The sequence below is a fragment of the Ostrea edulis genome, chromosome 8 (assembly GCF_947568905.1).
Source record: "Ostrea edulis chromosome 8, xbOstEdul1.1, whole genome shotgun sequence".
Taxonomy (NCBI): Eukaryota; Metazoa; Mollusca; class Bivalvia; order Ostreida; family Ostreidae; genus Ostrea; species Ostrea edulis.
The window spans coordinates 50,842,690-50,868,580 of record NC_079171.1 but is presented as its reverse complement, the minus strand read 5'-3'; the positions used below and the strand labels follow the sequence as shown (position 1 = coordinate 50,868,580).

At 34.6% G+C, this 25,891-nt stretch overlaps 1 protein-coding gene across 3 annotated transcripts; it reads left to right on the top strand.

The window, feature by feature from the left end:
- The first annotated feature begins 370 nt into the window (after positions 1-370).
- Positions 371-19,821, top strand: LOC125662632 (uncharacterized). 3 transcript variants are annotated; one of them, XM_048894914.2, is made up of 10 exons: positions 371-525; positions 668-732; positions 1,427-1,463; positions 5,321-5,547; positions 6,511-6,791; positions 6,896-7,042; positions 7,539-7,784; positions 10,633-10,733; positions 10,892-11,009; positions 19,301-19,821. In XM_048894914.2, exons 1-10 carry the CDS (start codon positions 482-484, stop codon positions 19,340-19,342), a joined length of 1,308 nt encoding a protein of 435 aa, XP_048750871.2. In that variant the 5' UTR covers positions 371-481; the 3' UTR covers positions 19,343-19,821. The 3 variants fall into 3 exon arrangements, with proteins under 3 accessions (XP_048750871.2, XP_048750870.2, XP_056002370.1); XM_048894913.2 differs by lacking the exon at positions 19,301-19,821 and adding an exon at positions 12,510-13,445 and having other exon boundaries at positions 375-525; XM_056146395.1 differs by lacking the exons at positions 371-525; positions 19,301-19,821 and adding an exon at positions 12,510-13,445 and having other exon boundaries at positions 683-732; positions 3,802-5,547.
- The last annotated feature ends 6,070 nt before the right edge of the window (positions 19,822-25,891 follow it).

The window sequence follows — 25,891 nt, the reverse complement described above, 5'->3', positions numbered from 1 at the left end:
AATATAAGCAGATATTTTGTTTTGTAAAATTGTTCCTAAATGTACTACTGAGGCATACAAACAATGCTATTTTATCATATGGTATGATATGGCATGATATGGTAAGGTATGTGACGTGTATGATGTTTAAGGGCTCCATATGTTTGATATCATATGGTATGCAAAAGGTAAGCACGAAACATATGTGTGAGAGACAAGCTACATAAATACTACAGTCAGAAAATGTCAATTTAAATGATGTGAACTGTATTTTGAAACATTGTCAACGAGAGGAAATTATTGCATATTCCAATTGATATCACCCGCGTGGGGTTCCATCAAGTTTAACGTCAACAAACTATTATGAAATTTAACCCTCGTCTCGATCGATTAGACAGTTATTTTATCTCTAGTAAACTTTGCCGACAAGCTGACAGATCAATGTCACCGACACATACTCTGCATTCGATAGTGGCAAATAGAAAATATTTTTGAAGTGAAAATGAGTGATTCCCAAGATACATGCGAACTCGAAACTCAGTCAAGGTAAGATTTAAAAAAAAAACTATTCATGAAGATAGAAGGCGTCATTACTGTCTAGCGACATGTATTTATAAATGTACACATCAAAAAATGGCGTAAATCATTTTGTATCTTGTGCAAAATCAACAGATATATCTTTTCTTAGTGATTTGGAGCTAGAGAGGGGATTTGTAAAAGTGGAGTCAAGAACAGCACGGACTATTTATGGAGGTAATGGTAATATCAATACAAGTATATCATTATTTGTTTCGTATTTGACCATGTGCGGTGGGCATCGCTTATTTCACCAAACTTGGTATTATCCAACACTCATCAGATGTTCGTTCTGTGTTGTACAAAATCATATCATAAAAGACTAGTTGTTTCTTTCCAATTTTGTTTTACATCCCATCGATGCCTTTTCACTCATATTGCAATATCAGAAGAACCACAAATACCGACCTATGCTTGGTGCGTAAGACCGTTTGATTGAGGGTTCTTTAACATGTCAACGTCTGCCGCGACATGAGATCTCGGGTTTTAAGGATATACTCGAACGACATGTGAAACTGTCTAGACAATATGCAGGTATCCACTTGTGAAGACTTAAGCTCGTTGAAATCATGGGGCCGTGATTATTCCATGGATTCAAACGTTTATGTAGGAACGAAAGAGGAATATTGGTTAAATATGTTGTATTGAAAAGAATGCTAGTAAATGTAATTATAAACTGTATGTTCGCTGATGGTCAGGATTCAAAGAAATGTATATAACTTTTAAACATTAAAAATAACTTAATAATGCAATTACATTTGTTAAAGTATCATCAACGTGAAATAGGAAATATACTTATCTTACTGTATTCCAATCCTGCACCCTCTCAGTACATATCCAATGAAATGTTCTTATAATGATTTATTTTCAGGAACCCCAGTTACTGGCTCACGAAATGAAAATGATTCGTAAGTTTCCGCAATAAGTAGCACATCCTGTAATTTTTATACAATTAAAGATAATACATGAATATCCTGTATAAAGATACGTCAGTGATATCTTTGCTTCAGACAAAATATAATATCAATAACGTAGTTACTCCTTCCCTGTATTTTCCCCGTATAAAAGCTGTAGTATCATGAAAAGGTGATATAACGAAGAGTTGTCTATCTCATAACTCCTATAAACAATACAAAATTAAGAGTATGGGAAACATGGACCCCTGGAACACACCATTAGCTGCAATTTTGTAGTACTGGGAGAAGGCTACAACTCCTTAGGATCTCAGTAATGGTGGAAATGCGGGAGTGATTCACTCTCGCAACATTTTCAATCATTCTAAACATTTGCTGACTTTCATTATGTAAATAAAATGATATTCTATGTTTTTTAGTCAATATATAAATTTTTAAAACCCACAACTTGCGATTTGTGAGGCTCTATTCTACCGTTTTCAACAATTTTGATATATTTCAATTTCTCGATTCATATTTGTGCGCCATGTTTGATATACTGAAGTTTCAACTTCCGATTGTCAAGTTAGTTGCATATGTCATATAAGGTAGTGTTTACATCAATGGAGAAGTACGGATGCGAAAGTTATTTCGTCGGTATTAAAAAGGTTTAGATTTAATATCAAGTTCAAACACGAACAGCAGAGTGTAAATTATTTCTGTAACCATATGATTTCTCTTTCTTTGTCGGAGTGGCTCGAGTATCTACATTTTTGCGCAGATTGTCAATGTTTAAGTTTTTCAGTAGATCCACCTACGAGATCTCGCGATAACAAGCATGGCAGAGCAGACGAAGAATTTTGCATGCGGTACATGATGTTTAATGAAAAAACACCTTTATTAGACATGCTCAAGCACACAGTTGGTACTCCTTTTGGTATACAAAACATTTGGGACTAATACACGGAGCTTATTATCGGTTATTCATAAATTTATTTTGCACCATTACGGAGATCCTATGGAATTGTAGCCCTATACCGAAAACGTCAGAATAAAAAATCGGATAGGGTTACCAGAGGTGTGATCCGGTGTCGTGTCTAGGAGGAGTAAACATCCCCTGTCGGCCGGTCACACCTGCCATAAGTCCTATATCTTGATCAGACAATCGGAATAATTCGTAGCCAAAACTCAGTGGGTAAAGAACGGCCTAACAATAGTATGAAACACAATTGATGTACCTAAGTATCGAAATAATTTACAGACGCTGAAGAGAACTACTACACCATACGAACCGTTCAGTTCTAAATAAGAACATCAAACCGTTCTGTTTAAACCGTTCAGCTTTCCATTTCCAACCAAAATCGTTGCTTTCTCATCTAAAGCCGTCTGTTTCCTCAAAGCGTTCTCTCCCTCAAACCGTTCGTTCCCGCAAACGATACAGTATGTATTCTTGAAATGACATTTATATTATAGATCCAAGGTATATATATATATATATATATATATATATATATATAATTCAATAAAAAAAGCAGGAAAATATACAGTTCCATTATTAATTTATATTCACCTGAGGATGGATGTTAAAATCCAGAAAGCGCTAGTGATTTAAATATATTTTGGAACTGTATATTTTCCTGCTTTTTTTATTGAATTATTTTGACTGTGTGATATCAACTCTTTCTATTTGGATTATATATATATATATATATATATATATATATATATATATATATATATATATATATATATATATATATAGATATATATATATTTCTCCACTTTTACATATTACAGTTTTGTTTACTACAGTTCATTAAATAATTAAAGTTGGTTTCTGCTTCCACATATGCTCTTCTTCCCAAACTTTGACAGACAGAGGTATAACTTTCGAAAGGCAATATTTTCTGTATTTGGTCTACTTGTACCTTGGATCTATAATATAAATGTCATTTCAAGAATACATACTGTATCGTTGCACAACAGTTTACTATGTACGTAAACTTCATACTGTACATTTGATAAATCCACTATAACGTTGATATTGTGGTTTTACATTTTACCACTACTGTATACATCGCATATTTTGGTATACAACGTATATACACTGTACACTGTACTACACATACAAAACGTTACGCATATGTAACTTTACTACTACTCTATGAGCATAAAGTTCTACTCATTACTTTGATATGATATACTCACTACTGGTACATTATGACGTGTGAAACAATATTACATATACAATATGCAAACTTGAGATTACCTTTACTATAAAGTTGTAGGATAAGAGAAAATGGCAAAGCTGTTTGCAATGCATTACGGTATTTACTAAATATATTGAATACAGATAAACTTACCTCAGAAGTGAAGTGAAGACAATCTGGTTTATAAGAGAAATTAGTAAGTGAAGTTTTCAATATACAAAAAACAGGGTGCCAACTATGGCTATGCACGCCTTGCCTGCTACGCCCAAACTAACTTGCAACTGGTATTTCAAGTGCATATATACACAGGTATCTAAATTTAGACCTGGTGAACATCATTAACTTTACCTTTATGGAAACAAGTTAGGAATAAATTATATACATCTAATTCTTTTGTACAAGGTTAAAACTAGGGATAGTAGTTTGGACATAAAATGTGACATGATACTAGTAATGGAAATGAATAATCACCTTTTTGCACTTGATATACGAAATTTTTTATGATATCAAAATTGAGAGTTTAAAAGGACATATTAGGAGTAAGGTCAGTTTCTAAAATTTTACATAATTTTCAAGGTATGGTCTTACACTTTAAAAAGTGGATATTAAAGATCAAATGCTTGAATTATTGGTGAAAATACTGAATTTTTATACAAAATTACGATAAATGAATACGTTTTGAACAATCGGTGTTCTGTTTGGAAAAATATATCAACCAAGTTAATAAATTACAACATTTGAACTACTTCCAAGTCTCAGCTACCTGTATCATAAATTATAAAACTGAAATACACGTATAGGATAATCAAAATAGACAATACATCGGATGAAACCGATACTGTAAAATCATGCATATTTAGAACTTTTTGATTAATGAATCCTTCCGCCACAAAATATAGTCCCTGTGAAACCCTTTCAAAATTTGAATTGACACAAATCTTTTCAACGGGATAGGGTTCAACAATGGATGTGTAACATGTTTGCACGAATGGAATCAGTATTGAACCAGTAAATACTTAGTTGTAGCATCCTGCGCAGTTGTGCTCAAAAGCTCAGGAGCTAACTTCCTTAAAATCCTAAATTCTTATTTATTATCAAATTGCATGTTCATGTATTGATCTATTCATTTTGGATACGTTCATTATGAATATGCATTTGATAAAAAAAAAAATCACAAACGTTTTAAAGCACTTTACATTGGTGAAGCAATGAGCAATTTCTCTCTTTCTCGCAATGTCTATGCATGAATAAGTAACGAAAGAATACAAAATTGAGGCCAAACTGTTCGTTTCCAGCTTGGACCAAAGCGCTCCGTTCTTTATGAGAACTGTGCGTTCCCAACCGTTTCGTTCAAACCGTTTAGCGTTTGTTCCTCAAACAAAACCGTTCGTTCCCAAACCGCTCAACGTTTGTTCGTTGTTCCACCGGTGTAATAATACGCTTTAGGGTCTGTAATAACAAACACTTTTGTGACGCGTTTGAAAATACCTGTAGTTATGTCTTGTATATCGTAGTCATTCAGCTATATATAAAAAACCTTAATGAATTAAGTGATGTTTTATACAAATTTCAAACACTGGTCTGTTGAGATGTGTGCACGTATTTTCCAATATATCAATATTATTGTTACACTTGCTCACATCAATACCATATTTTACCAAGAAATTTACAAGTGATGGAGAGCTCCAGATTTCAACAACAAGATGGTCATGAGCTCTTTGCTAGTCGTATAAAAGAAGTGTCGTCTTCCCTGAGAATAATCTTAGAAGATAGAGTCTTTAAAGATGTATTTGAAGAGGAACTGTCAGCAACATTCCCAAATTACATAGACTCGTTGGATGACTTAGATCGGGATATGTCTAGGAGTGATTATAAAGTCATAGTTGCAGGTAAATTCCGATGTGGACAATGTTGACATGGTCATGGATATGGCATGACCACATGTGTGTTTAAGAACAATGAAAATCACATATACTTTTGAGAAAGCATTGTTGTTTAAGAATACTGAAATCAAATAAAGTACTTTGAAATAACTATTGCTTTTGCAGGCGTTTTATGTTTTACAAAATTTATTAATACTTTCAATTAATCAGAATCTATTTTTCGTTTCATTTAAAATGAAAAGGGCGCCGCGAGCGTGGGATTTTCATACGTACATTTTCCCCTGCTGGATATATTGTCCTCAATACTGAGTGTGGTAAATTATGTAGGTCAGCAGAAGTTATTTGAATCACTTAAAAAGGCTACCTTAAGGGATTTTACACACCTTGGTAAAATGTTATGAAATCGCATATTGACCATTGATGCATAAATACAACTGCATTTTAAAGTCATTTCTAAGATATGCTAATTCTAAATATGATTTAAGAATAACCCTTATATTTGATTAAACATTTTATATTTGTGTTTTCTATTTCCCATTTATTTTAGAGGAAGTAAATTAATATACTTTTATTTACAAAGGTGTTTTTCTATATTTTAAGTACAGGCAATGGACATATTTTTTTTGTGATTTTGAGTAATAATTGTAAATTAAAACTATATTGTGCCATAATCAAATTTATCTACTTCAGCTCTATCCTATTGTATTACATTCAATTTTAAATTGACTAATTGAATAGTCATCAAATGTTTCAGGTTTGATGAAATTGAGTAAAATCTATCTTCCAGCTACAAAAATTAACAGACGGAATACAATGGCTTCCTAAGCTTTACCCGAGACGTATTATCATGATTCGACATTATATTGAAGAGTAACTTTATAAATTGTTCGTCAGCTTAAAGTGAATCTAATGAATGCATTTGGATGGTTTTAATAACATATACAATCTGTTTCTATTTTATTCTTCAAGGGGACAATTGTTCGGGGAAAACAACTCTCATCAATGCTCTGATCGGTGATGAGATTTTCGATACTCCGATGTATATCTCTACTCACGTGACGTTTACAATAAGTCATCATGGAGATAGAAATATTGTCGTTCATAAGGAGGATGACACGGAACCCGAACGAGAACACTTCAGAGATTCAGAAGCTCTATCCTTGCGACTTCAGGAAATATGTGATCCTGACCAAATCAATTGTTCGCTCATATCAGCTATTGATGTTCACGTACCCCTCTCTAATGTCAGGGTAACCGTTTATGCAAAGATTAATATTCATTTGAATCTGCAAGAGTTTATATCAATCAAAAACCTTCTGAAAGATGATGTTCTTATTCATGATTTTCCTTGCAGAGAGCTGTAGCGTTGGTGGATACCCCGTCGACGAATGAGAATAATCGTGTGAGCGAACTGCTACATGACGTCACACAATTGATGCCTGATGCTTTGGCTGTAGTCTTTCTTATTGATGTATCTCGTGCCGGTGGCTTTGAAGGAATAGTAAGATTCTGCAATAGATTAATTAGTTTTCTAAGATACATAAGTTTATAGATGAAGCATCCTCCTCCACTTGTTAACAGTACATGTATATTGCAATCTGACTGATTCTCATGAGGTCAGTTTTAATTAAAACATGCAGTTGGGGGGAAGTTTCCGAAAGGCAAGAAGAATTTTAAAAAAATGCATGTACTTTTATTTTTGTTGTTCGTTACAGCAGATGTATACAAATTTGATGGTGTACGTACATGGTCAATTTCTGTCGAACGGGTGTACATCTTGGAAAAATTTCATATAAATACAAAAAGTTGCTGTGATTGTCTAAGAGAGAATAACCAAATTGTCAACTCTAAGTCTTTTGTGCCGTGTATTCATTCAGCTTATTCACATGAGATATAATATCCATCACAAGCGAAACGTAATTGTATATAATAAATGTTCCTGTTATCACGACAATTTCATAATAAATGTACATACTATTTTATGATTGTTAATAAAGCTTCCCACTCTTCTGGAAAATGTCCTGGTGAAAATGGGAGACTTGGAATGGTTTGAAGCAAGCTCAGCAATATTCATGACCACAAAATGGGACGCAATACAGGAACTGCCAGGAAGCAGTAGTGACGGAACGCAGGAAAGAAGTGAGACAGAAAAAACATGGTCTGCTGTTACAACGAACCTAGAAAAGGAATGGCCTTTGATTGTCAAAGAGAATATATTCAGAGTTAGTCTGTCAGATCTGAGCGTAAGTACACATATGCAATATATCCTTAGAAGGTATCTTGATATTGTGAATATAGCGGACTGGATTTCAACCGAATTTGTTTGATTGTTGTTTCTATATTTCAATATTGGTAACAATTAACCTTAGGTCTAGAATGAAATTTATGTTATATAATGTCACCTAATAACATTCAAAGCATGACAAATTAGAATATAATGCATTTCATCTCCAATATCAGAGCGGGAAATATGACGTTTTCTTTGATTTCGATCTATATCTAGCTACCTCCCCGTTTCTATGGGTTATTTATGATTTGTAGGTGTAAATCTTGTTAATATACGTTCTTTATGCATTTAAATATTTCACATTATATGTATATATTCTTGACATTTGAAAGTAAGATTTGTAAAAAGTACGTAAGCTATTCATTTAAAAGATTTGTTACATTTCAATATCCAGTCCTCAATAAATTGATCTTTCAACATTTATCTAACATGACAGATAATCCAGTTAGTACTCATGCGGTTAACATTATACAATATATTAGACATTTCACAGTCTTCTAATATGTTCTTTAAAAAAAACCCAACATTTTAGTTGACAACCTTTGTGAAGTTAATGTATAAGAAATCTATATAACATATAATAATATTTGTCATTTTCCTCATGCATCATCCGACACGAAACACTAACAATTCTTGATTTTATAAGTAAATATAATGGGGAAAGTAGCCTACATACTGTCGTTCAGGTCATAATGTTGTCAGCGCCGCTGTTCATGTACATAACATCACGGTATATGCTCTCGCCCGATGTCATATATTGTCTCCCATAACAATATATGCCAAGGCCTTCCCTTTTCCCAATTTAAGACGATAGAAACTGTAGTCGACGACAATATGTACACTGCACTAATTATGTACCGACACAAACCCTTAGAATTCTTAAGTGTACATGTAGCATCAAGTACTCACTCACATCTCTAGAGTATGAAGGAAACTTATTGAAATATATTTTTTTTAGAAATCGAATCATAGATTATTATAGCAAAGACTATGATAGTTCAATTTCCTAAACTGAGGATTTTGACGGTTTGATTTACTAAAATGAAAACGTTTGTACTTTGGTTTACCATTGTAAAAAAGAAAGGATTCACCGGGTACTCAACCGAGTACTGATTATCAAAATCGCATATCGTAAAATATTTCAATATTCAATTAAACATGTACATTAAATAGGAACAGTGTACATTCAAATAGTATCTAGTGTCAACTGCACCTACATCCTGCTACACGACTTATCACAGCTCTCTTAATTCAAGCTGTTATTGTTTCTGATCGGTTTCTATTCTTTCTCTTCCTTTGTTCTTTCGCGCGTCAACAATGTCTGCAGCCATTTTTCATAACCCATTGATGAAATTATTAGACATGCAAGGATATGATAAGCCAATGATTTATTGGTTATTTATACATTATTAATGCCCTGATCGAGAATTTTTCACTCATATGGAGACAACGTCATTGCCGATGAAAGACTGTAAAAGAAGTAGGTACAGTTTCTACTGTCATCTGGTCCAGAAAATAGACGATTTCAGCAGGGGTCCCAAAATATGGCATTCAAATAAGGAATATATAAGCAAATCAAAACTACGTTTAATTTGATCCGAAATTGCTTTGTGTTGTATGACAAGAGGTTGAAGTTGGCATAAAATTGCCAAAAATGCCAAAATCAATGAAAATTTCATAAATTCAGGGTGTTTTCCTTACAGAAAACATACAGCCCATGCGTCGAGCAAATTCATATTCAAATACATTTTTCGTCTTCTCTTAATACACAATATATATTAATTGCATTTTGCTTGACAGATGGGTACACCTTTTCTTAAGCAATAATCTGGATCAAATTTAACAGTTATTAAACTCTTTTTAAAAAATGGCGGTACAAACTCTTATTCATGACGTAATAATGTTATAAAATTACAAATAACTTTGATTTAAGTTGAGATAGTATACTTGGCATGTATTGAACTTATTCAAAACAAATATCAAGCTTGATTCAAGACACATTTAAATCAGAGAAAATTTGGGGTCTTTTTATGTACACAATCGTACCTTGTTCTTTAGCATATACCCGGCGTTGATGTCTCTTCATAAATGATTCAACACGCAAGAGCTTGTTCTGTGTGTGAAAAGTTTCTAAATCAAAGTTGACTACTGAGAAACAAGTTGATGTTACAGGGGTTTAAACAATCTCGTTTAAAGTCAGCATTTCGCAAATTCTATGGTCGTTATAACAATCTGGTTTGCCAATACAACCTGCCATTGGGTCAAATGCTATCTGGCATGTTTCATAAAAATTGTTAGGCTATTGTGTACACAATGATTTTGATTTTGGGTCCTCCTTTCTACTGCTCAAGATGTAGGGCGCAGGGTGGGTTTGATTGGCCAACAGCGGATGCCTACTTTTCCTAGGCACATGATGACACCTCTGGTGTCTTCAAGGGTCCGTATTTACCCAATTCTTAATTTGTATTCGTTATAGGAGTTATGACATTGATCACTGTTATCTTCACCGTTACAAATACAACCTGCCATTAGGTCGAATGCTATCTGAAGTGTCAGGTTAAGATAACGAACAGTGATCAATCTCATAACTCCTATAAGCAATACAAAATAGTGTTTCCTACCAAATGTTAGATCAAACTTTACATACTAAAGTTAACTACGGATTACTCCGTTTATCTTGTCAAGGTATAGAACTTGGCACCTGATCCCACCTCGGCTGTGTCTAGGGTCCGTGTTAGCCGTATTTTTCTAGAATTTGTGTGATTGATCACTGTTGGTTATGTGTCAGTAACATTTACTTGTAGACGCAGAATACTGAACTGAGTGATGAATTCCGGAGATTCCTTGATCTACTTCATCGATCAATCGATGTTAATTTAGAGAGGCGCTACTACAAACACCTGAAGTAAAATAATTAAAATTGGCATGATATATCAAATTAGTACAATGAAACAAATACAGATCTTATGAATACTTTTTAAAAAGAAAATGTTACATACATTTTTGAGATTTCTTTCATTCATGTATGCTATATCAACCATAAATGAATTTCATAAATCACAGGTTTTTAGAAAAACTTTTGACACAAATTGAAAGCTGTATGCTAGCGAAAATAAATAGGGACCAAGATCCTCAATCACGGACCGCTGCTCTTCAAAACATTCAAAAGAAAATATCCAAGGTAAGAGAAGACATATTTTAATTTGATATTAATATATCCAAGTGAACTCGAAATAAAAGAAGCCACTTAGGGACGAGATCAAAAGTTGAATGTCCGACAAAAAGCTAAATTGACTTAGTTTTCACCACGTTCCCCTTAAAACTAGATATGGCGAATGTTGAAAATAATCGTAAGAACAAATAAAAACTTACGCGTATAAATAACACTCTGTATACCTTTTCTATTGTTTATTCACAAATGAAAGTGTACATTAAAATTATTAAATGTTCATTAAAATATGATATTAGGTGGTTTTCAACAGTCATTTGACTTTTTTCTTTTTCCACAAGTGTAATCGATATCGGATGACAGAAACTTACTTGAATTTTTACCCTCCTCCCCTAACTATTTGAATTTAGATTTTTATCCGACATTGATCTTTTGATCTCGCCCTTTATTAGTGTGGCTGTTTGAGATTATTTTCATTACGCACAGGTTAATCATGTATTTAGAGTGGTTAAACAGCAGCTATATAAACAGAAGTTTAAAGATCAATATGGACCATTTGCTGATTTGAATTTCAGGAAACAAATTACGATTGAAAATACGTTACATAACACTTTTGTATTTAGTTTTTACGCAATGACTACGCAATTCACCTTCTTGTAGGTTATACTCGAATATCAAAGTGAAGATAAGGAACTCCTATAAACAAAACAAATTAGAAAGTATAGGAAACAAGAAATAATCATGATTTCTCAAAAACAACTCTAAACCTTACCTCATCATGATATAGGGCTTACGGCGGGTGTGACCGGTCGACAGGGGATGCTTACTCCTCCTAGGCACCTGATCCCACCTCTGGTGTGTCCAGGGGTCCGTGTTTGCCCGACTATCTATTTTGAATTGCTTTTAGGAGTTATGAGATTGAACACTGTTCGTTATCTTCACCTTTTAGTCAAGGTTTCATGGTAAATTCTATCTACAATATTGTTTGCAAATATAACTTATCATTAGATCGAATACTATCTGACGTGTTGCTAGACGAGTCTTTCCTTACTGACTTTGATCAAGGATTACTCCGCTTACTTGATTGAAACAGAAGGATTTACGGTGCTTGTAACAGTTCAACATGGGTTGTTTTCTTTTCTTACTCCTTTGTCAACTTCTCGTGTTTCTAAGGGTTCATGATTGCCATGTTTTTTATTCTGTATTGTTTATAGGATTATAAAATTGTTCACATTTGGTATTCTACTATTTTCATTAAAAAATCATTACTATTACCACCAACTTTAGAAACATATGACTCTGTATTCAGAATACAGTTTTCAGACATGCATTTATCATATTGTAATATACACTTTTGAAGATAGCATGGGAACTTTTATTCTTAAATTGATTTAAAATGAACGTTGTTGTAGGATTTGGGTGGGTCCAGGATTATAAGAAAAGAAAGTAAGAAAAAGAAACGTTTTGCAATTGCACGATGTAAGGTTATGTAATACATGATGCTTTTTTCAGGAAAAGGAACGACTTCGAGAATGTGTCAAATCCAAATTAGAAAAAATATCCAATGATCTTTACACTTATATCAATTCCAAAGCTGGGCAAAATGAAATTTTGAAACCATTCGATACATCTTTAGTGAAAGCCCCCTTTGGAATATTTAGGGACAGTTTGCTCAAGACGATCGTTAGTGGTATTCGCATCTGGTGTACAGGACCGAATGTCTCGAAAATAATCAAAGATATTGATCACGATATTGAAATTGCTGTGACAGAAATAGACGATGATTTTCGAAATTTGGAATGTGACATAACCGGTGTTTCCATCAGGGAATTCATTAGAACAGATGACAGCGAAATGAAACTGGGAGTGGTATTTTCATCTTTGGCGCCAAAGCAGACGCGTGATTATCTTTGGAAACTGATTCCAACGACGATGATTCTAAAGAACGATTACATTCTCGCGAAAGCTATTGACCACTTGTATGTACAATGCTTGAAAATCCTTACTAAATCTGATATAGAAGCAGCTTTTGAACATTCAATTGGATTCCAATACGATAGAAAAATATCAAAGTTGTTTAAATCCTTTGAGCAGAAGGTGTGTGGAGGAGAAAAAATGATAATGAATAAATCGGTTTCTGCCCATGATTTAGAAAGGAAAGGTTACTTAGGTTTACTGCAGAAAAACATTTCCTGCATCAGATTGTTGAAACAAGACTTTTACCAAGACTGAATTATATTGCAAACTTTCCCTACTGTACGAATCGAATTGCCTTGCAAATGAATTAGTTTACTTTCGTATATATAGCAGTCAAACGATTTTACCAATTATACTAAAGAGTATCTGCAGTTAGTTTTTATTTGCTGTAGTTTGCTTTTCCTTTTTTACTCAGGCGTAACATGATTTAAAGATGGATGGACGTGATAATAAAGTGCAAGTTTGAATGTTGCTCATATTGTCTTTCTTCTTGAAGACGAACAAGGAGAAATCTGAAGATGCAGTGGTGTTCTGATATAGTCTTCCTAGGCACCTGATCCCACCTCTATATTCAGGGGTCTGGGTTTGCCCAACTCTCCATCTTTATTGCTTATAGGAGTTTTTAGATTTATCAATGCTCGTTATCTTCACCTTTCGTTGTTATGAGATTGATCGCTGCTCGTTATCTTCACCTTTCATGTATGTAAAAGTGTCAGCTACATGCATCTCGTTATTAAAAATGTCATAACATTGAATTTTTCCACAATGAAATTTGTTATAATATGTATGAATGAGAAATATTTTGGTAAAATAAAAATAACTGATTTGCTCTGAATGTACTTCATGTTGTTTGTTATCATCACGTCATGTTGAGACGTCATTAGTTGTAGGTTAATTACCATAACGCAGAGCCGTAGCAGTTAGGGGTCTTTAATGTGTTAACGTCTGTCGCGAAATAGGAGTCCAGAAGAGCTTGTAGAGGAATAATATGAGGAACAATTCGATTCCAATCAAGAAAAGGTGAAGATAACAAACAGTGATCAATCTCATCAATCCCATAAGCAATACAAAATTGATAGTTGGCCAAACACGAGCCCCTGGACACACCAGGTGCCTAGGAGGAGTAAGCATCCCATGTCGACCGGTCACACCCACCGTGAGCCCTATATCTTCATCAGATAAACGGTGTTATCCATAGTCAGTGTGCCACGAACGATCTAACAATCGGTATGAAACACGTCAGACAGCATTTAACCCAATGATAGGTTGTATTGGCAAACTAGATCTTTATAACGGCCATAGAATATGCAAAATGCTGACTTTAAACGAGACTGTTGAAATTTCTGTCCCATCATCTTGTTTGTCAGTGGCTTGCCCCGATTTAAAAACTGACCATATTCATAACAACCGCATTTGGGGTATAAGTACAACATTGTCAGAATGGATTAAAAGTATAAGAGGAATATCAAAATCATCATCCATATTCAATTGTTTTTTCACTAAAGTTGGATTAATCGAGAAAGAAAGAGATGAATTGAAAGGGTGGTTTAAGTAGATAATAACCTAAGTACCACGATGTTTCTGGTATCTTGTAGCTTTAGTTGACATATAACAAAAATCAGAAATCTTTAGCATGAAAGGTGAAGATAACAAATAGTGATCAATCTCATAACTCCGATAAGCAATACAAAATAGATACTTGGGCAAACACGGACCCCTGGACACACCAGAGGTGGGATCAGGTGCCTAGGAGGAGTAAACATCCCCTGTTACATATATGTAATGCTGTTCAGAATGTGGGTAGCTGACAAAAATTAGGGTAAAGAAAATGTTGGGAAAAGCATGCATACCCAATCATTGATATACTATTTTTATTGAAAGTAGACATTAACGGCAAACTGACAACTCAACTGTATGACAAACGGGATTATTTCAGCTTCTCCATCGTCAACTTCCCATATTTATGTAGCAATATTTCATTATCACCTGTATATGGTGTTTATATATCTCAACTGATTCGATATGCAAGAGCTTGTTCTGCGTATAGTCAGTTTTTAAATCGAGGTAAGCTACTGACAAACAAGTTGATGATACAGGGATTTCAACAGTCTCGTTTAATGTCAGCATTTCGCAAATTCTATGGTCGTTATAACGATCTAGTTCGTCAATACAACCTTGCATTGGGTCAAATGCTGTCTGATGTGTTTCATACCGATTGTTAAGCCGTTCTTGGCACACTGATTTTGACTGCGGATAACTCCGTTTACCTGATCAGGATATAGGTTTTACAGCGGGTGTGACCGGTCAACAGGGAATGCTTACTCCTCCTAGGCACCTGATCCCACTTCTGGTGTGTCCAGGGGTCTGTGTTTGCCCAACTATGTATTTTGTATTGCCTATAGGAGTTATGAGATTGATCACTGTTCGTTATCTTCACCTTGCATTTAACCATCGAGTTTGTATTTCTGCTGGTGGACAGTCTGTCCCCGAGCATACTTGTCGCTCGATATATGTTCCTTCATGAATATACACAATAAAGAAACAATACTGGCTGACACGTCGCCCAGTATAAAAAGGTGACACTCTGTGGAGTCTATAAGGGACACGGGTTCCTACAGATCGGTTGGTGTCCCTCGGATTATCCATCGAGATATCAAAGATTTGTCTGATGTACAATCGTCAGATTGTCAGCTTTGGTACAGAAACCAAAATTCTTATACCCAAATTAAAGACTGTTATGTTCCTTTAAGAGATAGTTTTGATAATTCCTTTTCAGACCCCATGTGTTCAACCTCAAAATGTTCTGCAAAAAATTGCAAAACTTGTGATATACTGATCACTAAAAATTAATTTAGTAGTAATCTAACTGGACGTAGTTTCTGTACCAAAACGTTTGATAATCTGACCTGTAAACCTACTAACGTTGTCTACGCCATTGAGTGTAACCTGTGTGGCTTAATTTATATGGGAGAAACCAAGGGTTCACTTAATAAAAGAATATCGGGGCATGTATTGCAAATTAATGATGGTGGTAACCAACTTCTTTACAAGCATTTTAATGCACCGGACCACTCCATCTTGTCCATGAGGGTAAGGAGTTTAGAAAAAAATTACTATCACACAAACAATCATACATTAAGCACCCTTTTTCGTAGACAACGAGAAGATCACTGGATCAGGACACTAGGCACTGCATTTCCATATGGATGCAATGATAATGTATATGATGTGGGAAATTTGACTCGTCCGCAAGGAAATAACGTGAATGTGATGGGACTCTTTCCCAATACCTAAAGACGGAAACGCAGTCATGGACATCCTTCATATAAAAGACCAAGGATAAATGATGTAACGTTTGATTCACTTTTGCCTTACGTCAACAGACAATTAGGTCCACATCATATTCGTACAAAACTTTACTCTATTCCATTGACAGTTTTACACACGTTATTTGAAGAAGCTATGGCTAGTCTATACTTGGATTTCTCAACACCTGAATATAGACTGAACTCTATGATTATGGATGTTGCCTACCACAGGCTCTATAAACCAGCACGGACCATGGATGATATTCCTTCCAAATCATGCCGCCAGTTCCTTAAGCTCAAATTTACAAACAAAGGAATAGATGCCGTCAACATAAGCAATAAACTTCGTCATAAAAGAGTTCAGTCGTGTATTCCAACTTATTTCAAGTTCAAGTCTACACCCTGTATTTCCTACAGCTATACTTCTACCATTGCATCCAAACTTTTTAATTATAAACTAACTTTGCAGTGCCTAGATATAGACCATCTTATACGTAATCCACCAACATGTTCTTGTTCTTCATTTTCTTTCAACTATAGTCCAGCTGGACATGTCATTACTGGTGATGTTGATATAGTTGAAAATGAGGACCTCAAATCCCTTATTCTTAAAGGTCCTAAATACAGAGAGCCTCGGTCTTTTAATTAGCGACAGAACTTCATCTCTATTATGAGTTCTGTCGAAGATTATGCCAGACGATGTGCTAAATATGAAAAACAAGAACTTGATACATTGTCAGAATGGGTTAAAAGCATAAGAGGGATATTAAAATTCCGCATTAGAAACATGAAAACAAAAGTACGTACCATCTATCCTTCTGTGTTTAGTAAACCAGAAGTGATAAAAGAATTAGATAGGTTACATGAGGAATATGTTTTGGTTCCAGCTGACAAAGCTACTAACAAGATTGTCTTTGTTTGTAAGGCTCATTATTACAACTGTATTTTAAACGAACTTGGCATTAATTTCACTTTTGGTAATCATACTTTTACTCCAACTGCCCTTTCAAAAGATGAAATTCTTCAAAACCATGCTTCAGTTTTAGAAACATTTAATACCCCAATCAATGGGTCGAATGAATATGAGTTACCGTACCTATACTGGATTCCTAAACTACATAAAACCCCTTACAAGCAAAGATACATTGCTGGATCCAGTAAGTGCTCTACCAAGCCCTTATCTTTGCTCCTCACGAAAATATTAACAGCTATGAAGGAGAAACTTCAAACTTACTGTGCGACTACATATGCCAGAAGTGGTGTTAATCAAATGTGGACTCTAAAAAATTCTAAAGAACTTTTAGTAAACTTGAAATCGCAAAATTGTTCCCAAATCAATAACATTAAAACCTATGACTTTTCAACACTATACACGACCATTCCTCACGATAAATTAAAGACTAGACTTTTTGACATCACAGACAGTTGCTTCTTCAACAAAAACGGAAAAAGGAAATATTCATATCTAGTGATCAGTCATTCAAAAACTTACCTTGTTAAACACCACTCTGATTCCACGCACAAGTACCCTGAAGTTGAAATAAAAAATATGCTAGAGTTCCTCATTGACAATATCTTCGTGGTCTTTGGTGATCAGGTCTTCCAACAGTCTGTTGGAATTCCCATGGGCACGAATTGTGCTCCTTTGTTAGCTGACCTGTTTCTATATTCATATGAAGTAAAATGTATTCAAAAACTTCTACACGAGAAGAAAAAATCTCTCCCTGTGGCCTTCAATTCGACATTTAGATATATCGATGACGTTTTGTCTATTAACAATGATAGCTTTCATTCATATGTCGATTTGATATATCCCTGTGAGCTCAGAACATGATTCCGAATCCCTCGCTGAATGTTCCTCTATGTGTGGTGAACTTTGTGTATGTATGGTTTCAATCCCCAACTAAAGAAATGTCGTATCCATAGGTCATGTGACTCATCAGACATGACCGTTAATGAAACAGGATGGAGGTTCTTTTGTCGTGACAGTATGTCTGTTTGTATGTTGTGACGTATGTCTGTTTGTATGTTGTGACGGTATGTCTGTTTGTATGTTGTGACGATATGTCTGTTTGTATGTTGTGACGGTATGTTTATTTCGTTTGTATGTTGTGACGGTATGTCTGTCTGTTAGTATGTTTTGACGGTATGTCTGTTTGTTGTGACGGTATGTCCGTTTGTTTTGTTTGTATGTTGTGACGGTATGTTTGTTTGTTTGTATGTTGTGACGGTATGTCTGTTTGTATGTTGTGACGGTATGTTTGTTTGTATGTTGTGACGGTATGTTTGTTTGTTTGTATGTTGTGATGGTATGTCTGTCTGTTTGTATGTTGTGACGGTATGTTTGTTTGTTTGTATGTTGTGACGGTATGTTTGTTTGTTTGTATGCTGTGATGGTATGTATGTCTGTTTGTATGTTGTGACGGTATGTCTGTCTATTTGTATGTTGTGACGGTATGTTTGTTTTGTTTGTATGTTGTGACGGTATGTCTGTTTTGTTTGTATGCTGTGATGGTATGTCTGTTTGTTGGTATGTTGTGACGGTATGTCTGTTTGTGTGTATGTTGTGACGGTATGTCTGTCTGTTTGTATGTTGTGACGGTATGTCTGTCTGTTTGTATGTTGTGACGGTATGTTTGTTTGTTTGTATGTTGTGACGGTATGTTTGTTTTGTTTGTATGTTGTGACGGTATGTCTGTCTGTATGTTGTGACGGTATGTCTGTGTGTTTTGTTTGTATGCTGTGACGGTATGTTTGTTTTGTTTGTATGTTGTGACGGTATGTCTGTTTGTATGTTGTGATGGTATATTTGTTTGTATGTTGTGACTGTATGTCTGTCTGTTTGTATCTTGTGACGGTATGTCTGTGTGTTTTGTTTGTATGTTGTTTTACGTTCCACAAGGAAATTCATAGATGTCGCCAGCCTTTGCCTTAATACCACAAAATTGAAGTTATTCATTACGCTCAAATTAGTAACAGTGACAGCTCCTTAACGTTCCAATGTCCTTCGTTTTTCAGATCATATCCGAAAGACATCAGGCTGACGCTAACAGCCACTAACTAGCATCCATAGAAGCTAGCAGCCACGAAGGAAAATCATCAAAGTACTTAGAGTACTGTTAAAAAATATTTAATTTGAAACCTATTTTAAAGGAAAATTTTAATTAATTTCATGTTTTGAATCAATAAATGTCAGTCGCAACACGCATGACTTCAAATGAGAGGTTACACATTATTGGTCAATTGAATTTTTATCAGTAATTTGTAATGAAAGGATGGAAGCAAATAAAATTGACCACACTTTACATTTTCTGATCTTTTTGAGGAAATTATTTTGTCATCTTACATGCATTGAAGTAAATGCACATTGATAATTTCGCTCACCAGAATATTACGATCTTAGTTATTAAATAGGAATGAATAGATTTATATGATAGGGAAAACTCTATCATATGGGGTGCTTTGTTATCGTAGGATTGATCCTCGTTTCATCTGCCAATCCTTTCAAAATTATATTGCATTGAGAAACCTTTTTTGTAAATTAGCTCACGTGAAGAGTGATAAGCATTGTCATCTAACAAAAGAAATCAAGAAAGGGACTCTTTTGAGAAAGTGCTGTAAGGAAAAAGGATTAAATAATGAAACAAACACTTGTAGTGTAATTTCTGGGATGTAATGCCTTCTTCCGACCAGTGCTATGAAAACCTTTGGATTTACTCACCTGTACTTTGACATTCCGCATGACCTACTCAATACAAGAGATTCATGATGGCCTCTTATGCCACCAATTTTTGATGACAAGACAGAACGAACACTGAACAGGATAGGGTACCCCTGGGTCTATTATTTCACGCCTTTAGTTTCAGGCTGTAGGAGAACCAGCAGTTGGCTCATGGGTGTCAGGAGATTTTTAAGGTCCCTATTTCTACTCTGTGAGGGGACGAAGGGACACAGTCTGCACTTGCTTAAGCAGGGAATCATGAGGGGTACTCGATATCATGCATAGAAGAGCTCTGTGATACCAAAAAGTGTTTTAGCTCGCCTGATATTTTCTACATCGCACTGGTAAAAACGGATTAAAGGACTGCTTATCTAGCTGCAATGTTTCGAGACAAGGCAGAATCAACATCAGGGAAAGGTAGAAGACCCCTCGGACTACCATTTCCGCTTTTAACTTAGTGTAGTTAGCTGTAGTGGTAGCACCAGGTGGCTCATGGGGGTCGATACAAGTTTAGAATCCTTATTTCTGTCCATTGGGTGAAGTAGAGAATCATAAGAAGTACTTAATGCCATGCACAGATTAGCTCCGTGATACCCGGAAGTATTCTTTAGCTCACTTGAACTTTGATATTTTCTTTATCTCATAAAGATTGTTTAAAGGACACATCTCGTGTTTTCAAAGTATACAGAATTATATGCATTTTGTCATCCTTATGCTTATAGAAATTAATTGTAATAGATCGTTCGCTGAAGTATTGCGATAATTAGCCACAATACGGACTTAAATCTAAGCCCCGATTTCAAAAAGCCTAGTTAATTAGATAGGTAGTCACGTGGTACAGTGACGTCATATGCGACCTTCGTCGATCAACTTGTTGTAAAAGTAGTGTTAGATATTTTTAAAAACTCGGGTTTTAGGGGCCTAATTTATTTACCATGGATAACATTTATTTCAATGTTGACAAATTTCCCGAGTCTTATATATTTTAGCCACCAGTGCATACAAATAGCGACCCAAATGTAGCGAGAAAAGCGAGTATGAAATCTGCATAAATTTGCGAGTAAATAATGTTTACATGGGATCACTGTCTAAACACAATTTGGTAATGCCATTTCTGTAAACAACTGTAATTAGCGTTGTTGCTTTTCTAAAATAAACAGTGCAATAATTATTAAATTTATTTTTGGAGAAGTTAGATAGGCCTAAATTATGATACGATTATGTATCATTGACAACTAGGCTTACTGTCACGGGTGCATTTCGAAAAGAAAGAAAAAATAATAATGATCAAACTTATTGTGAAAATCACAATACTTTTAAATTATTTTATTAAAGCAATTTTATTAGGCCTAATCATTATTTTTTGTTATCAACACGTTGTTACTTAGGAAGTGGGAGTGCGGCGTGCTGTTGTTGTACAAACACGTCCACTACGCGTTCCTTAAAAAAATGAAAGCATTATAATTCAATTCAAAGTCAGGAAATATTATATTTTATTATTTATAATTGAAAGTTCAAATATCTTTTATCTTTAAATTTTTTAAAACTACCAGTTGGTAGACACTGCTAGCAAAGTTCTGCCTATATGTTGTTACAAGGTGAAGGTCAGTTGGTGCGAGTGTGTATTGAATTCGAGAGCAGAACGGAAAGCATATGCCGTAGGCCTATATGTAACAGTGCGTAGCTTCGATAGAACCATTTTCTCGCAGTTTATCTACGTCTTTGAAAAAGTACAGGGACAAATTCTACTGGGTTTTTTTAAGGCAAAGTCGTTGTGCCGACAAAAAATATTCACGTCTTGTCCCTCATACCTTCCTTCGAAAATTGAAAAAAACAAGTCCAAATCCTCTCTAATGACAGCAAGTACACCCTTAAACGGCACAAAACACCCTAATGTAGCGTTATTTACAAGCTGTTAATGTGATAATTGTTTGTTTGTCAATTAATTAAATCTAATCTGTTTATGAAATGGCTATCAACTGTTTTCAAATCTTCTCGCTCGAGGTCGCATATGACGTCACAGATAATGGCGCGTAAAATATCGAAGAAAATATGCATATCGCAAGATTTGAATTTCATCGCTTTCAAACTCGAAAACTACGCAAACTGTTTCATTTAAAACACATGTAAAGTAGTTTTAGGCATGAAATGAATTAATTTTGCTGAAAAAATTAAAAAGTTTAAAAACATGCGATGTGTCCTTTAATGATTGCTTTTAGAGTTGCATTGCTTGAGGACAAGGCCGAAGGAACATCAGGGCAAGGTAGAGGACTCCTAGGGCTATTATTTACCGTTTTCAGTTTGGGGCTTTAGTGCTACCACTTGTTGGTCCCTGATGGTCGGGAGATATTTGTAGTCCCTAATTCTACTCTGAGGGGAAACAAAGTGTCCATTGTTTGGAGTAGAAATTCTGTAAAAAAAGCTGTTATACACGGAAGTATTGTTTTAGCTCGTCCGAACTTTGATATTTTTACATATCTCATCAAAAATGTAGGAGTTTGATGATTTCTTTTAGAGCTGTAAATTTTTTAAAGATAATGGGGAAGGAATAAGAGTTCAAAGAAGAGGACCCGGTCGTAGGACTATCATTTGCCCTGTCAGGTGGGGCTATAGTTGTACCAACCGGTGGCTCCTGGTGGCCAGGAAAGATTTCACATCCCTATTTCCACTATATGAGTCAAGACACGGACAGGGTACAGTGAAGAATTCTAAGGGTTACTCGAGGCCTAGCAGGCAAGAACTCTACTCTACCCTGAAGTATTGTTTAGCTGGCCTGAATTTTGTCATTTTTTTGTATATGGCAAAGAATAAAGGGTTTGATGACTGCTTTTACAGCTGTAAGCTTTGAAGACAAGGCGAAAAGAACACCAGAACAAGGTAGAGAACCCCTAGGGTAAATGACGACCATTATTAAACATTTGAAAATTGAATGCAAAGCAATATTGATGCTGGAAATCAACTCTGGACCCCCAATGAACCCCATAACCCAAATTACGTGAATATCTTTTAAGAGGATGTCTCAGTGAAAAACATGCAAAATGGTCCAGTAGCAAAATTATCTGTTTGGATTCAAACTTTGCCAGTAATATCTAGAATAAATGAATTGAAATTCTGAATTTTTTTTTATCCCGATCATTCTACTGGTACAAGGTGGTAGATCTGTTTCTAAAAATAGAACTTCTGTAACAAGATTTTAAGTCAAATTTTACTGGTTTTTGTCCAAATTTGAGGATAAATCAAATGAAATCTTAAATAGCTGTTGATATATTTTTTTTTACAAGTTGATAAATCAGATAATCACTTCTTGCAACTACAATCAACATGGCTGACATTCATTTTGTTTAAGTGCAAAAATGTCATGGAAATGACATATGGTCACATTTTGAAAACTATGCAAATTTTCCAAGTTTTTAAAATACCCTTACAGTCATAGTGGAGAATTAAACTTTAAAAAATCCTTTGCTTATTGTCAACTAAACTATTGTATACAAAATATAAAAACTCTGCTGACGGCAAATGTATTTTATAGTACTTTTTTACTGTATGAATATATGATATATTTTCATGACAAAATGTCAAAGGTTTTAGAGCATGTGTAGTGTTATACACACAATGAATTTTAAAAAATGAAAACATGAAAATATGTCTCTGTGGTTGTTCATACATATACATTTTAAAAGAAAAATACATTTTTTATTTCATTCAGATCATCATAAAGAGCAATCATTCATCAGAAAGGGGGGGGGGGTCACATTAAAATGATTGATGATTGTTTAAATATTGTTTAACGTCCCTCTCAAGAATATTTCACTTATATGGAGACGTCACCATTGCCGGTGAAGGGTTGCAAAATGTAGGCCTATTGCTCGGCGCTTATTGCCTTTGAGCAGGGATATTCATCGTGCCATACCTGCTGTGACACGGGGCCTTGTTTTTTTCCCCCGTTTCATCCGCAGAACCGCCCATTTAGTCGCCTCTTACGACAATTAAGGGGTACTGAGGATTTATTCTAACCCGGATCCCCACGGGGTCACATTAAAATGCAATTTCTAACAGATACCATTCTCTCTACCAAGTTTACTTTTCAAAATTCTGGAAAAACTACATACAAATGTGTTGTTAGAAAAGCTTTAATAGAATAACAAAAGAATTTGATTTTTTTTAAATAAAATTCCCTAAAATGTCTCTGTTTAAGTTTATAGACAAGTGCAAAAAGGTCAGATCTGAAAGAATCATAGAATGTGTCTAATTCAGCAATACACGTACAACAATACCTAAATAATCATCAGATTAGAATTTCAGATTACAAATTCACTTTTCTGACTACTGATGAGGTTCCTTAGTACAGTCAAGTTAATTTTTCTACTATATAAACTTGAAATATTCAATGTATATATGCATGATAACTGTTAAAAAATGTATCATTCTGTAGATTGAAATATAGTTCATAATACGTTTCATAAGTATATGCTAACATGTATGCAAAACTCAATGAACAATTACAGAAGTAAGCACATCACTGACCATGCTACTAATTTGCTCAACATAATCATTTGAGTCTCAGAAACAAACATCTTTCAGACAAAAATTGCTTTTTTTGCTTCAGGACGTTCAATGACACTCTTAAATGTTTTAAACAAATATGAGGCAATATAACCACTTAATGGAGAACTTTGTGGCCTTTTTTCTGCATTTCAATGTCCATTCAGTTCTTTTTTCTGCTAGTTCTTGGTGGAGTCCATTGTCATCAAATCCTGAAATATATTTATATCAGCAGATCATTAGAAATACTGTCATATTTTGAGATATGCATATCAGCTGCTGTGTCCATACTTGATCTTCAACTTGAATTGTAAGAATGATTTCAAATTGCCAGAAGTGTTTCAACATTCTTCCATGATGAGTCTTATGAGAGTTTTGAGATTGATCACTGTTCGTTGTCTTCGCCTTTTCACAAAGATAATATTGTTGAGTATTATTATCTGTGCTTCCTGTAGAACGACAAGCAGAACTTTTATTGTCTTTAAGTATCTTCTGACTCTTGATCAGTCAATTCAAGTGTTGATTCAGATAAAAAGTACCTCTTCTGTGTTCCTTTTCTCTTTGAAAATCCTGTATGACCTGAAACATGGAAAACAATGTTTTAAAAGTTAATCAATGATTTATTATATGTAAAACTTATACGGTACCAATTTTGATGCACCAGATGCGCATTTCGACAAATAATGTCTTTTCAGTGATGCTCAACCGAAATGTTTGAAATCCGAAATAATAATGAAGTTTTAGAGCTATTATAGGGAAAAACAGTGTACCAAAAAGTCGAGTCAAATTCGTCTAAGGATAAGAGCTATGCTATCCTTGCCACACTAGTGTCATCACAGTAAGGCCACAATAAAATGTGCGTTTCCGGTTTCCCTTTTTGCTGTTGACCCTAAATATTTTATAGATGGTATACATGTATGAAAAATAAAATAAAAATCCTGACTAAAACTACGTACTTCAAGTTTGCACAGTAATGTCAACATCTGGGAACCTATGTGCATTAAACATGCTAAAGTGTATCTAAAAATATATTTCAAGATTTGTTTTGATTAAATAAACTGTTTTCTTTCATTTAATTAAAAAGAAAGAAATGCTGATGCAAAATAATTCATGTGGTTGTGTGTATATATTTAGTATAATGTCCTGATAAGTCATTTTTACAGAAATAATAATGATATTTTTAGAAGTTTATACACCCACATTTTAATTTTGTTTATGATTTTTAAGGGGATAAGATGCTGAGATGAAAGTGATTAGATTCTTCAAAAAATCATTTTATCATAGAAAGGAGGTCTCTCCTGTTTGAAAAATGACAATTTTAAAAGATGTTAATGAGTTCACTTCCA